This window comes from Melanaphis sacchari, unplaced genomic scaffold (assembly GCF_002803265.2).
Source record: "Melanaphis sacchari strain LSU unplaced genomic scaffold, SCAv2.0 Contig11_pilon_pilon, whole genome shotgun sequence".
NCBI classification, from domain to species: Eukaryota; Metazoa; Arthropoda; class Insecta; order Hemiptera; family Aphididae; genus Melanaphis; species Melanaphis sacchari.
Window position 1 is genome coordinate 2781138 of NW_020270469.1, and position 15930 is coordinate 2797067.

The window sequence follows — 15930 nt, forward strand, 5'->3', positions numbered from 1 at the left end:
CGTATTCATCATTTTTGGCAGTGTACACAAAGTACGTAAACATGACGTCCGTTAGGGATCAATGCAAAACCGTTCTCAAAAAAAAAAAAAAAAATGATGGGTGTGCCAACGGAAAATAAGAAAACACAAATCCGTATATTTTAAAAAGTGAGGTCATAGTAAAAACTTAACATCCAACTCAGGAGCTTGTTCCTTTTAAGAAAACTATATTAAAAGTTTAACTAAGTGACTACTAAGATTTTGAGAAGACCGCACAATAGTAATGCGCCAAACCAAAAGCGTATGGCATTTTTATTATAGCAACACAGGAATTCTAGACTAAAGAAGTAAGAAACCATATTATTTTTTGCTAACGATCTATTCTTTATTTTACAGCTCCGGATGCATAAACGATGAGTAATAATTATTAAATATCGATAAAAAGTACGTTATTAAATATACAATTGGTGAAAGTCATATCTGACGGCTGTATCCGGCAAAGTTCATATATACACATATAGTTAGAGGTGCCTATGCGCCGCGGGTGAAAAACGATTACCAATTTTTCAACCAGGATTAAAATAAGTAATGTTTTCAGCAATGGGGCAACGCCCATATTACGAATCAGGCAAAATTGAGTTTAAGCATGAACACGAAATAATATTGACCCCCAACTCTACCCTGTAAACAACAACGCCGCTTCTGCTAACTGAGTTCTCATCGGCAAAGAAACGGCCGCTCCCGAGCTTATTGACGTTTTCAACACACACATTATTTATACACCCCTAAAAACCACCATACAACAATATATCGGTTTGCGTTTTCTTGCCCTCCATCGAGCGAGGTCTGAACGCCACGATGACTACATATAGGGTTGTCTCATTTTTTCCCTCTCTTTCACATACTGATTATATAATGTTGTATTATCTATAACTATATTCCTTATAAACTCTTCAGATTTTTTTTTTGTTTTTTTGTTTCTCTGTTTAACAGTGACACAGAAGTTGGTATTCGGTATTTTAACAGTACAATGCACAAAGAAATCATAATGTTCGTTCAAAATGAACATAAAGATTAAATATAATAGCTTTCGTTTATACTCCATCGTAGTTGTTTAGGTACCAATATATAAAACGCAATCGCGGTTACAACAGATTAGTAATTAATGTTAATACTCATTATGTTATATTTTATGGATAAGGTTGACATTAAACTATCATATGTCTATACGCTTCCTTTGAGCTCGCTTTTAAATTAGAAAGTCATTTCACGTTATTATCAACAGAAATGTTCTATAACAGCAATGATACTTTTAAATTATTCACTTGCACGGTCACTGTAAAATAGAAAATTTAAATAGCCTGCAGGCTTCATAAATAATTTAAATGTATATGTACCGTGAACGGAGGTATTCCTTGTAACCAACGCGTGTACACCAAATGGGTACATATATGGCTGTGGGTATGAATTAGGTGGAGAACACGATATCCGTGTATATAATATTATTGCAGAGTTTTGGAAGTAATAAACATTATAAATGGCAAACGGCGAGCAAACAAGCTTTAAGCGATAGAGCGCGGTTTGATGATATACCATTGCAATAATTATTATGTGTTAATAAAAATAACTACCACGACCGTGTACTTACTTATACTAGTTATACTTCGTCAGTACACCACGGCGTTCCATTTAATCGAACCAACTGGTCGTTTGGACGGTCTTACCCGTGTAAATATATTATATATAGGTATATTGTATATTGTCTTATCGTTTGTTTAATAGCATTGTGTGCTCCTTGTTATTGCGCCCAACGACGACTTATAGCGCAAATATTTGGCCGCGCGTTTATCTCGACTAACCATCCTCTGCGGGATGTAGACGAGAAACCTACCGCGGTAATCACCGTTTAATGCGTAATATAATAATATATTACGTCGTGTATACATTGGCTGCGGCAGAGGTAATAATACTAAAGTTAATGACTGCCGAACAGTCCAGTTTGGTCCTAAATAGATGCAGGTTTACTAAGCCGAAAATATTTCAATACTCTACAGCTGGAAGTGGCGCACGTCGTGATGTGTTTAATAATAATAGCAATAATGTGATGTAATGCCATTAGGATTTATTATTATCTAATATTTTAAAAGAAAATCGTTGCGGGGCGCATGAGCGAATAAAAAAAAAAAATGAGAGAAAAACCTTTACCTCACGTTTATATACAACAAACGCGGAAATGGGATTTTCCGGTAATTTCGCCGTTCATATTACGCGGTTGGCAATTTTCCATGAATTTGATGGCACAACGGGCCGAGCCCCTCACACATCTTGTCCCGTTGCCAAATGTAATCCGCCAGCAAGAGTGGCGGCGTGGCGGCTGCTGCATCTCTCATTCTATCTCCGTCTTCTTCCACGGACCGTAAATCGTTTTGGCCCGATGTCTCTGTGATCTTTGTCTCCACTCGCACGAAAAAACCCAACTGCGTCTCATACATCCCATGACGACCTTCCACACCACAAGCACATCTTTTCCCTGTGCACTGTAAGCCTCCCCACACGCCACAACGAGATGAGTATGCCTGTTCGTCCAACAGCACCGCATTTCTTATAATGCCATGTAATTTAACCTCCCTATATGTATATCGTGTATAAAATAAAATGTTATTAATGTTATTATATAGATGCACAATTTCATTTATAACACTTGTACGCACTTTATACGAACACACCAGCATTCCGGAAAATATAAGCGGCATGATATGTTAAATTTGTTACATTTATTATTACTTTTTTTTTTTTTTTAAATTTCCGAGCGAGAGTATTATCTCACTTGATGGTGGTTTTATACTTGGAGTTTAAAATCTACGATACAAATAACCATGTGGTAAACCGATACGCTTCGTACGTTTGGACTCGAGTACGATATATTATAATATTTGTTTATTATTTATTATGCATCATAGTATAATATATACACAATACACATGCAATTGGGCTCTGCACTATTAAAATAAAATTTCGGCCGCGAAGTTCAATATTTCGACGAACACCAAAAAGATTGAGTCGTATACTGCACTTCTATAAATGTATGTAATACATAGCGTAGTCTCGACGATGACGTCAAACCGTCAATGGAGATGGATGTAAATCGAACTCGGGAAATGTCAGGGTAAGGGATAGTGGTGGTGCTCGCGATGTATATAAATACACAACAATACAGTGAAATGGATTACGCGTATAAACATCTGTCAATTTCTCCCATTGGGCAAATGGTTTTTCCGTGTACCTATCGTTCGGCTGTTACTTTCGACTATACTATGTATACATTATATCGCACAGAGGACGAGGACCACTCTCCGAAAACACGGCCGCTGCACCTCCTGCACGTGTGTATTTAGTCCGTGATGCGTGTTATAGCAAGTCTGCAAAATGTAGTTTAATACTCGTGTAATGGTGAGTACAGGGAAAGGGGCAACCAAAATAATTATCACCAAAATCTTATTATATATCATGTATAGGTATTTAAAGCGCACGTTTGAGAGTGGGTAATTATGCGTGAATTGTACTATATATGTAATCGTTCGTGAACGAATATTTAATACGAGATAAGGTTCTGGCTGCCGCGGCCGTTACCCTGCATCGGACGTCGTGGTCATACATGGTCGGAACTATCCTGTGTATAGACGTATAGTTATTGGTATTGACTAGGAATAAGCGATCACAATGATAGTACGATTAAAAAAAATGTATTAAATAATATTATTTTGGTAAAAATATCATCATGATATCACAAATATTATGTTATGTGAAATATGGGAACACCGGAAGACGTTTTAAATCACCCAACAAAACCGACCGGATTGTGTGAATATTAACGGCTGAAACTATATTATTATCTGCATATTATCATGAAAGCCATGAAGGAAAAAATAATTATTACGACCGGTATATAATACAATATAATATAAGCTATAAATTAGTTAGTCTCGTGCGCGAATATAAAAATAATAATTATAGTAATAATATTACAACCTGGCCTCGCGTGTGCTCGCATATTGTACACGTGCAACGAGGTCGTGATTTATCTACGGTCCCCAGCTGATGTATATATATATATTCACATAATACCTACTCGGCACACACGTGAGTAGAGGTACCGCCGGCAATGGTATATACCGTTTTCCCTAACGGCCACAAATCCATTTGACCAGAAAAGCGGTGTGCAAGGCAGTAGTTATAAGGGACGATGGTTTTCGGCGTTCAGGCAAACGATGAAGGGGTGGACCGTAAAGGGGTAGGAGGCTCGCAGCTGCTAAGCCGTTGCGCTGAAAATACACGCACATGCACAAAATACACTAGCGCGTAAAAAATAACCAGAATACACAAGAACTCGCACTCGGACGATTCTAAATAATGGCTTTAGGTTTGTTTCTTTTATTATTATTACAATCACTATTATTATTATTATTTCGTTTCGCCACTCCTGCACATTTATTCAGTTGTTGTGTGTCTGACCCGTTATATTTTGTTTTTCGCTCTTCTTTATGTCTGATCCGAAGCAAAAGTATTGCGTGTAATATTGAAAAACGACGATTTCGTAATATTTTTTTCGCTTACATTCGGTCGCTTCGTAAGCGTTTCTGTCGCATGGGAAAGACCGAAGAGCGGCAATATTATTGAATACACCGCTATACCGCGAAGCAAACGAAATTCGGGTGGACTAACAGTGTGCGATAAGGGATGGTAAGGAGGGGTATGAAAAAAATAGGGAAATAGCTATATATGATGACGTTGTGGAAAGTATAAAAACAAGTTGTATAAACGGATTTAGGTGCGCAAGTTGTGGTGACGGAGAGGAATCTATGGGTGTATGTATATATGTGCGCCATGTTGTAACGATTCCGCGTTGTGTCAACAACCTCTAATGGACTAATGTATGTGTGTGTATGCATACGAATACACTTTTCATCATATCTGTGAAAACAAGAAGCGACTGTGATAATGGAGAACGCGTGTTCCAAAACAGAGTAGTTTCAGTCTTGTGTGTGTTTGCGTTTGTCTGTACCGCGCGTCTGTATATTATGGTACGTACACTCTATCATCGCTGCCGACGGATTTCGACACGCAGACGTCTACACACACTAAAGCACTCGCACACACATTCATTCTACCGCCACAGTCAGAAATGGGTTTCCATTGTGTTTAATTGCTATTAACGCATACATGCATTCAGACGGTTATCTCTAAAAAACAGATGACTAAAAAAGGTCGGCGACTCTACCTATACTATACAACAACGATGACGATTTGTGCGGGGGCGCGCACGAGTATTTGAATAACAGCGGTGGCACATTCTCTATACACACGCACGCGCGCTGTAATTAGCTAGATATTTCCACTAACTCTTTGCTTGAATATTATAATAATAGTGTATAATAATATTATATGCGCGCGCTTTGTTCAAACAATACGAATACGACGTACACATTAATTAAATTCGTCCACGCCGTTGGACTTAGAGGCTCGGAAAAAAAACAAATAAAAACAAACTTCACCGAGTTTTGTCTGGAATAAATAAGTAGAATGAATTAATATATATATATAAGACTAAGTACCTACCGTCGGAATGGTAAACTTTATTTTTAGTGTAGCGGGGTGAAGTAAAAAAAGAAAAAAAGAAATTAAGTAATAATGGCCAAAAAGTATATAAATTAAAGAGCCGAAAATGAAATTATCGCAGCTGGGGGTTTCTGTGGGTAGAGGTGTGTGTAGATAGCTGCTATTTATTTGCCACCACCGCTCTAACCTAATTAAAACAATTTCTTGGCGGTGATTTTATTTTTCTCTTTTTCACTGTATTATTGCTATCTTCCTTTACGGGATTTAACGCATTCTATTAAACTGGCCGTTTGCCCGAACTTTTTCCGAACGTCACGCGATTATTGAAGATAAGGATTATTTACAACATGAATTTTAATGGAAAACGTATAATATTATATCACTAATTTTTATAAAACGAAACAAATGTATTAGTTTCAAAACAATATAATCATATTAATTTGTATTGGTCAATCTCTCTGTGAAATTTCATTGAAATATGGGTACGCTTAATAATTATTATTATTTTCACGAAAAATCAAAATATTCTTCTAAAGATTTTAATAAAATAATCAACATAATATTAATGCGCTTATTTTAGAAACTATATATATAATATTTCCATTTGTAATAATATGTACATATAAGTACTCTTATGCGTATTATTATCAAATACGAAGTACCTACTCCACTGATTTATCAAAAATTACCACATATCATAATATTATGCGTTTGGCCGAATTAGGATTTTGAACAGGTGTGTTATAACTAGAATTCCTTAACATATAAAATGATTTTTTTAAATATATTATTTAGTTTATCACGTTAACGAATCGCAGATTTATCTCCTAGAGTTAGAAATATTTTGAGATCCTAACAATACATAGTCACGGAAGATATTATCAAATTTTATAACTATCATTGTCTTTTATAAATACAATAATACATTATATAAACTCATCGTATCGAGTGAAAATGCAAACGAATGATAAAAATTGTTGAAATATAAATTTCATTAAATGAACGTTTGAACACTCAAAATATACGCGATCCTGTTTTAATCATAGTTGAAATAATAAAAATGAATATTCATTGATAATAATGGTTTGCATTTGTTCTTGGAAAAGATACAGCGTATTCTTCCTACTTTTATTGTTAGTTTCTTCAATCTTTTAATAATTCACTGCGATCGATACGTCATTGTATTTAATACTCGCTTGTTGTATTTTTGCGTCACTCCGATTTCGATGAAAATGGTTCAAAATCGAAATCGTTTTTAAGTATAAAATAATAAAAATATTAAATGTATACATGCGATTAACAGAAGTCACATGTGGGTTGCACAGAACAATAATATTATAAATAATATGCGTCTTGTAGGACTTTTGATAATAATAATAATAATAATGGTCATGATATTTAATCTCTCACCTATAGAATCCCATAGAACCAACTGAGGTACCTACAGCGGATTCAACTGTGTTGACATTGGGTAAAAGCGCAAAGGAATATAATTCGTTGGAAACTCTTGCTGTTTCGTTCACCCACGTGAAATTATCCAGTAACTATTTTGTTGTTTGACTTTCTCCTTGTTATTTTCTCCGCGATTTTGAGGTTATAAGCAAAAGCAGAGACTTTTCCTCTTCTACGCACTAGACTGAGGATTGTGAGCGATGGGGTCGGTAAACTGATGGTAGTCGAGAAACATTAATAAGTTAACAGCGGGTGTGCTCCTTGTGTGTGACGTATAACTTGGTAGAATGTAGGCAATATTTATGTGCTTGCTGCCCACGGGTATTATATTATAGGTAGATATAGTCGCCTACAAACTAGCCAAATTCTTTTCCAACCCCATAACTACTTTCCAATACAATTACATTTCTTCCTAATTGCCCCACTCCGATATTACGTTTCATTAGATTTCATTAACGACCTTCTGAAACTCGTATATATATTTTATAAAATACATCTCATGACTTATTGCTTCATTAACAAAACGTGAACAGTATATATATATATATAGAAATGTTTGATACATGCGCATACAACAGAACAGTCAACAATGTGAAATCCCACATGCCAATACAGTTGTATCGAGAAAACCAATTAGTTCTACGCTATCGCCAATAGAACTCCACCGCACCGCCTAAAACTATACAATAATCGCACCCGTCGAAAAATTGCGTATATGTAGTAATTATTATTATTATTTATTATTATTATTGTGGTTCTGTTTTTCGTAAATTACCTATATACATATATAGAGCTACCTTTCATAATACTTTAAATGACAATAATAATGTCTTTCGAAAAACAAATAAATTGTCAAAAATTAAACCAACGGTATATAGGTCCACCTTTATATATGATGGTCATTATATATTCTTATAACATATAACAACAAATATATATATCATATACATACTTCATATACATACTTCATACTTGTCACAATAGTAATTATAATAAACATCACACGATCGATAATGGACATGATTATTGAACTTAGAAAATGCAATACTAATAGTAATAGGAATAGTTTTTTTTTTTTTTACTTCTTTGAAAATTAAGTTTTATTTTATTAATTACTCTGCTTATGGTTTTTTTTTTTCAAAAAAAAATAGTTTAAAAGTTCAAAAATTTGTCAAAATTTTCTACGAAAACAAAAAAAAAAAGTATAAAACGTCCTGCTCATGATAAAATGTATTTGATGATACGATACTTAATACTCAAGAAATATGAGACTATAGTATTACTGTAATAGTGTTAAAATACATAAAATATAAAAATATAATATCATATCATTATATGATTTTCAATAACACTTTTTAGTTGCTTTTTTCTGATACTTCATTGAACAATTTGAATAAACATTGTTGTATGATGAGAAAAGGTATAGAATATATTAAAAAGTTGTTTAAGATAAAAAAAAAAAATTGTCACCGATCCTTTCCCATAAGTCAATCTGTTACCAAAACAATAATACCGAATAAATACGATAATAAAAGAATACCTATGAGGCAATTCAAATAATCAATTTATTTTTGAAAAAAAGATAAATTTTACGACAGCTGTATCCTGTTTTATTATTATTTTATTTTTAAACAGTAAAAATAAAATACCTTATTAACAATTCATAAGGTTTTAAACCTTTTGAAACCGTAAAGATTCATTGATTATTTATTATTTACATTTCAAGTGGTATATTATGTTCAAGTCTTATATTTATACTCTGTATCTGAAATTTTAACGTACAAAGAACAATAACAATAATAAGTACGGATAAATAAAATTAAGTAAAAATGTTTGTCTCATTAAAGAAGTGTGAATATCATGATTTTCTATAAATAATTTTCGAAATTATACAAACATTTCTATTAATAGGATTATTAATTATAAATTTACATTAGTAATAATAAATAATTATATTAAAAATAATATGTATAAATTATAAAGTTACTTATTCTATCGTAATTATTATGTTTTCAAGTCACTAACGAGGAAAAGCAGACTTCATTAAGTGTGGATAATTAACATTAGTGTAAACGAATCTATTAAAATGTTTGTTCTCACTAACAAAATCGCATGATTAAATTAAATTAAGCACGTCTTTATACATAATGCATTAAATATTGCACGAATGCATTCGATTATCGACATACACTTTCTTGGAAAACCTAACGAACGATATAAAAAAACCTTTTCAAGTGTAAATTTAATCTTAACTATATTCATATATTTTGTAAACATGAAATAAAATTATTCATATAATAATATAATTCACACTAGATCTATGAAACTCCGAACCAATAACAGATGAATAATTAAATATGAGTTAATTATTTTTAGAATATATTCAACAAAATAGGTAAAATGTGATTTTTTATATTTTTTATTAGTCAGAAACGGAACTGATTTTTATAATGCACGATTTATCTAAATAATAATAATTAATTAATTGATTATATACACAGATTGAACGCAGTGATGCACAAGCACTTTTTTTTTTATTTACCGATAGTCGAAAAAACTGTGAAACACTCAACGTACGCGATTGATAAGAAAGTCGGTAAGAATGGCAGCGGTTTATGTGTTAGGTGCAGATTCGAGTGTGACGGTAGGAGGAAGAGCAACCGATAGAGATATTAATCACGGAAACAACACTGGTCGCACGTCGAAATATCTGTCGGGTATACATCGAGGATCGAGGATTGATTAATGGGCGCGGAATACGAAAATCTTTCGCATTTTGTATGCCTGGCCCAGACGTAGCCTGTCAAATTATCGTCGAGGGCTTCCTTTTTGCAGTTGAAACGACGCTTTGTGTATAAGACAATCGTTTTCAATCGTTGCCCTTTCGTCTGCTCCGATAGTCCGATGTGCATTTATCTTATTTTTTCGTATCCCCACCACTCGCAATCACCGGTACCACCTCACCATATCAATACTCCTCTCCGCCACTTTTAAACCCACCCGTTGTACCTTTAACAGGATGAATTACGGATATTTCACTCAGATATAAAAAGAACAAGAATGGAGGGAATAAAGAAAAAAAAAACATAAATCTTTGATAGATAATTGATCTGCGGGGTTTGGAAGGGTTTTATGGTGCGCTCGCTGTGTAATATAAAATACGTACTGAACGAGCTCGGGGTCTTGTTGAACAAATTTATGTTGAAAGGGCCACTCCATTTTAATCTACTATAAATCCACCCCTCTCACTCGTACACGTTGCAATACGCGCGTAAATACCATTAGTATATGCAGCAAATTAATATTGTCACTACTACAAGTCAACTCTAAGTACCTGACCGTAATTGTTTGTTCAACGATAATAATTGACAAATTCGATAAGTATGAATAAATTATATAAATTTAATAAACAAAAATACCTATGTATAATGATGTAAATTAAAATCAACGATCTTAGATTGTGTTTTCTCAAGGAATACTTGATATGTTATACTTAAGTATAAATTACTTTTATTTAATACCATTAAATAATAAGATAAATAAAAACATAAAACTATGCATTTTAAAATTTCCTATACATACATTAAATAACAAATTCAAATCCGTTAAACAAACAGACAGTTTATTCAAAATGTTAAATTTTAATAACGAACTAGAATGGAATTTCATTAAAGAGTTCTATTAATCTAATTATTATAAGTACATTCCATATTTTGTATAAATTCTGTGTCTACAATACAAAAATCATTAAAATAAAAATAATTGTTATTCATTTTTATTTTATAATATCCCACGATTTCAAATTAAATAAATGTAATGTACATCGTAGTGTAAACATTCGTCAACGGGAATGATTAAATAAAAAAGATTAATTTAATTGAGAAAATTATTGTCACATAGGAATGAATCACTATAATAACGAAAAAAATATAGGACTATCAATTAGACTAAAATATCATACAATAACTCTTCAGCCATTTGTAAATAGTAGCCAAAATATTACATAAAATATTGTATTGAAATGTCTAGGGAGCAAACAGTCAATATGCGCACTATCACTGTAAGACTATAGTAGCACAATACACAACACTATTGATACTATTGTACAGCGATAAACAAAATACAAAAATACCAAGTAATAGAAAATCGAAATAATATGATACACAATATGGTCACATATATTATATAATATAAATTTTTATTTTTTATAAAAACAACCATTGTATTTATCCAATATAAATATAATATATTTTATTATTTTATAATATAAGACATTACTAACGTATATAATACATCGTACCTATGTTATATCGTGTTATGTTTGTTTAAAACTGTCTATATCTAAAAAGATAATCACACCGTGTTTTTGTCATAATATGTAGATCAAGCAATTTCATTGAAAATAAAAAAAAAATTTGAAAAAAATGCAATGTTTAAAAAAATAAATACTGATAAGTGATAAATGATGGCTTTGTGGAAATTTAAAATTGTATTTTTTTAAACGTCCTTTAGGAAACAAAACGAAAGTAACAACGTATTTTTCCCCTGTATCCGCTGTTCGACCAATGCGTGTCAGCGACTGAAAATGAAGAGATGTTTCCTGTAAAAAAAAATTCAGCACAACCCACCAGCACTGTTATAAGGTTACACATTTTGTGTATAGCTAACGTGAATACACATACACACGTCGTATCGATTCCTATGGTTTTACCAAAAGCGACCAATGCTTTAAGGGTGTGCAGCACATCTTCTCTCTCTCACCCACTATGACTACTTCTTGCTCTACCGCAGTACAGTTTATGGTTCGGAAAAAGCGAAGGAGAACGGCACGGTAGCAAAGGCAGCAGCGGTGGAAGTGAAGCGTAGACCCCAGTCCCGTTGACAGCGGAAGACTAATGACCGGCCCGGGCCGTATCGCCCTCGCCGACGTTTTGCCATCGCGCGGATTGTCCCTCTAGCCACGATATATATATTATATTATTATATACGTATACTGTATCTTTTATATTAAAAAATAAAAATGCATTTATATTATTTTATTATTATTACTTATTATATTCGCTGCGTGCATTATGTTTATTGTTATTTTTTGGATGACTATTATATTATTTCGCTCAAAACTTTTTTGGTTATCCCACGTCGCAATTTTTTATAATAATTTAATTTTGCACCACAAACGTATTTTAGTTGGTTATGATATTATTGTTATTACCATATATAAAAAAAAAAAAGCAACCAGACGTTATAGTATTATAAACGTCGTGTACAGATATTATTATAATAGTTTTCCATTTAAAACTCGAATGTTTTAATAATAATAAAAATAACCATAATGATTAACGATAAAGGGGAAAAACATAAAGAAAACATGTCACAACCGTGTTATTAGACATAAAAACGTCGTTTTGTGCCAGAATAATTAAAAGCCTCCTATCGGGATAAGTATATATACAAACTAATACGATGGTACGAGATTAAGGAGGGGACGAGCTAATTTTCCGGAGTGAAGCACCGAGATGGTTTAATCCTGAAAACAGGGCCGAAATTAAACCTTAAATCTAGCCAAATCTCGGTGAGTTTCTTAAGTATTTCACCTCCCGTACATCTCTATCCCACTCATTCACTTACTAAATATTTCTCTCTCTTTTTTTAAAATCCTTCCTGCGTTTTCACTTACACAAATCTTCGTTTTCGTATTTACGATCCGCAGACGAAAACGAATGGTGGAAATGGAAAAGTACTTATTCCAATTAAATGCGAAATGCACTGCTACTGCCAACGAGATCCATTCACATACGCAGTGCAGGTACAATCACTTATTTACTTATCAACGTGCTTTCCCCAACTCGGATATACACAACTTAAAAAAAAATCCAACCCGTTTAAATTCATATATTAATAATAAATAGTACACGTAAATATTTTTTTACGTTTCGAAATTCACTTTTATTTTTTCATATTCTATATAAATATATACATAAAAAAAAAAAATAAGAAAAAAATAAAACATATTGACTGGAAAAGAAATATAGATACTCAAGTGTTGAGAATTAAATTGGCTCAGGATTGACTAAGGCGCTGAAATAAGATAATAACCAGCGCACCCTAAGAATTATACGGCCTCAAGGATATTGCTTTTTCCTTAAAAAGGCCATTAACTTCGATCGAGTTCCTTTTATTTCAATCAGTAATTTATCGCCTACACACCCGGGCCACTATGTTTTCATCCCGAGAGCCAACGCCAAAATATATAATAAACATAATTTATAGAGAATCACAAAAAAAAAAAAAGAAAAGAAATATTTATAATATTCCATTCTTTCACGGAAAAATAACTTTAAGGAATTTAAAAATTGATACACAAAAAAATAAAAAATAAACTGTGAAATAAGTTCTCATAATTTTCACAAGGGGAAATTGTGTTTAAAAAATCAGATAAAATCGCAAGACTAGCCGATATTGAGTAAATTGAATTCATTTTAAACAACTTATTGTTGGCCGAGATTAAAGTTTTTAAATAAGTCAAAACTTTAAATCAAATGGCAAGGGAAAATGAACGAATACTTTTAAGAAAATAACATCAAAGTTTAAATTGACATATTTTACATATCAAGAGTTGACTAAGTTAGTTTATTGAAACACTGGATATCATATTTCTCAGTTTTTCAAACGGGGAATAAAGAAAACTTTAAAGCCCACGTTCGTTTTAGATTATTCCAAAGTAAATACAATTCCGGTTGCTCAACACCAATTGTGTCAATTCCAAATCTAACGAATTTCAAAACAATAAGGCTTTTCGTAAAATTCAATTGGTTTTCATTACAAATCTATAACGGAAGAAATATATCTAATTATATGTAACCCTTTAGTTGAACGATGCGTATAGTACGTAGATACGCAGAATTACAAATATTTTATAGCTGAGGTGAATAGACAATATTTATTTATTTTTTCGAGTCCGTCAGTATAGCTGAACGTCATCAGTTCATGAAAAATAGGCGGTGGATATTTTTTATAAATTTATGTGCTATTTGATGTACAGTGTTCCAACTTGGCCTCCGTCAACCAGTAGACGCCCACCTTACGAGAGTGAAAAATCTAACGTCATACACACGGATTTCTTCTACTTCTATCTTTTTTCCCCTACTAGGTCTTTTATATAAAGCGATGAGCGTCGAACGCAAAGACGGGTAGGTTCGTCATAATTCTTATAGGTGCTGGCGCCGCCCTAAGAGACGCTTCGTATAACATCCCTTAATAGGCATCCTTACGGCGGTTCCCCTAGTATGCTCATTATTCAACCCCAGCCTTCAAAACGGAGAATGTCGCACTCGAGAATGTACGTGAAGTGTATGTGCATGTGTGTGTGCGCATAGGTATATATTCGTTTTTTTCTTTCCTCACACCACGCCTATCACACGCGATGATTCAACCACATTTTCTTATCCCACAGTAGCAAATATTATATTTTTTTCTCTCTCACCGTATATCTGCTCTTGTTGGCCAATAATCGGACGTGGTTGTGTAAATCTGACGATAAATCAAACGCACAACAAATTTGTCGGTAGACGTTTTTCCCTCCCATTTATTTTTTTTTTTCCAAAACCTTTGCGGTGATAAAAAAATATCATTTCTTGGATTTCTTTCTCAAAAAACAACATATATATATATATATATATAAATTTATGGACGCTTAACGGATAGCAATTTCTCTTGTCCCTATACCCACTTACATACGATATAATAATAAGGGCTAGGAAATAAACCAAACTTACCTCTGTGTCGATTTGTTTGTTTGTCGAACATTAACATCGCGTCTTCAATCTGAAACACAAACACAGATAAGATTAAACATGGAGAAGCAATATAATAAATATTTTCGTGTAATAGTATACAAAACATGTGTATTGCAATACCGGGAATCTTAGCATTTACAAAATTCGATAGGTTCATTACACATTCTTTGCGTTTCACATCGATTACAAGCACGCAACTTGCTGTTAAATAATATAATACAATAATTTACAGTGGTATAGACTAAATATTATAATAAAGATACGGGTCTTTTTAACGGTTATATTTCTAAACTCTATATTTCTATATGGTTATGAGTTCATTAATACTTATATATAATACAATTTATTAAACTATAATAGTTTGTATTGGTGTTCCATTTAACTATTTACATTTTTTTTTTTTTTAATTTAGTGTGTTTGTTCGCGTGTTCTATAAACACCTGATAACAATTTTGACTAAAGTACTAACTAGTTACATAGGTGTATTATACACAAAATAAAAATATATATACAAATCAATCACGGAATATATTTATATTTTATTTAATATTTATCTAAAAATCAAAGATTATGTCCAGCAAATATAAAGCCACGATTCATGTTGTAATACTAGTATTTTCCCTATTATAAAAAATTATTTCCATTGAACTAACATTTAAGATAATCCTTTATAATAAACGATTGAACTTCTTCTGGAAAATTCTTAAATATAATATCCATATTTTTTTGATAATGTTTTTGTATTAGAAGCATATTATGCACAAAAATGTATTTATACATGACCAGAAACCGATTTGTTCATGACTTGACAGTTAATTCAATATTATGAAGATAATACATCGCTCACTAGAGAGCCGTTCACAGTAATTGGCTAATGGATGAGTTCCTAAATAAACGGTAGACAAATAAGGTTACAAAAGTGCCCCAACTAATAAATCACGGACGCGACGCCACCAAGTTTATTAACGAACCGGGTGAAGTGAATGGAAAAACAAAACACAACATTTTACAAAGTTGATAGCATAAAATCATTCACATGATAATAATATTATATTATATAATGTTAAATTTTATTTCACTCGGCGAA

General features: G+C 32.5%; 1 protein-coding gene across 3 annotated transcripts in view; it reads right to left on the reverse strand.

Moving 5' to 3' along the window:
- Positions 1 to 15930, reverse strand: part of LOC112604358 (RNA-binding protein Musashi homolog Rbp6-like) — a gene marked incomplete at its 3' end in the record, with an annotated part of 335083 nt that overhangs the window by 11843 nt on the left and 307310 nt on the right. For all 3 annotated transcript variants that reach the window (XM_025353345.1, XM_025353344.1, XM_025353346.1), the window contains 1 exon segment: positions 14823 to 14871. In XM_025353345.1, the coding sequence (XP_025209130.1) occupies positions 14823 to 14871 (49 nt within the window).